This window comes from Pterocles gutturalis, unplaced genomic scaffold, assembly GCF_000699245.1.
Source record: "Pterocles gutturalis isolate BGI_N339 unplaced genomic scaffold, ASM69924v1 scaffold3008, whole genome shotgun sequence".
Lineage (NCBI taxonomy): Eukaryota > Metazoa > Chordata > Aves > Pterocliformes > Pteroclidae > Pterocles > Pterocles gutturalis.
Window position 1 is genome coordinate 857 of NW_010117747.1, and position 356 is coordinate 1212.

The following is a 356-nucleotide window of genomic DNA, read 5'->3' on the forward strand; positions in this document are numbered from 1 at the left end:
AACGCAGAGACAAGGTTTAGCATGGGGAATGGGCTGGAAAGAGCAGCTCCTGAGCGATTTAGAGCAGGAGGAGGATGCAAACTCTGGTGGCTTTCCCCATCCCTTTTTTGGATGGTGCCAGGCTCTCCATCTCCCCGCAGGTGCTGCCGGCTCCGCGCCTGCTGCTACGCCCGGCTGGCGGCAAGGCCCTGCCGCGTGAGACCATCTCCCTCCTTTATAGTACCTCTTTTTGGGGCAGCACCCCAGGGATCTTCCCAAAAAGATCTCAGACACATTTTCTCTCCGATCCCTGCAGGATCCGGGACGCGGTGCCAGCGTGGTGCCTGCCGATGCGAGCGGGCAGCCGGGCTCTGCCG

The 356-nt window shown here is 61.2% G+C and overlaps 1 protein-coding gene across 1 annotated transcript in view; it reads left to right on the forward strand.

The window, feature by feature from the left end:
* The window catches only part of PLA2G2A (phospholipase A2, group IIA (platelets, synovial fluid)), a 1288-nt gene that overhangs the window by 797 nt on the left and 135 nt on the right, over positions 1-356 (forward strand). The window contains 1 exon segment of the mRNA XM_010075892.1: positions 141-339. Within this exon segment, the coding sequence (XP_010074194.1) occupies positions 141-339 (199 nt within the window).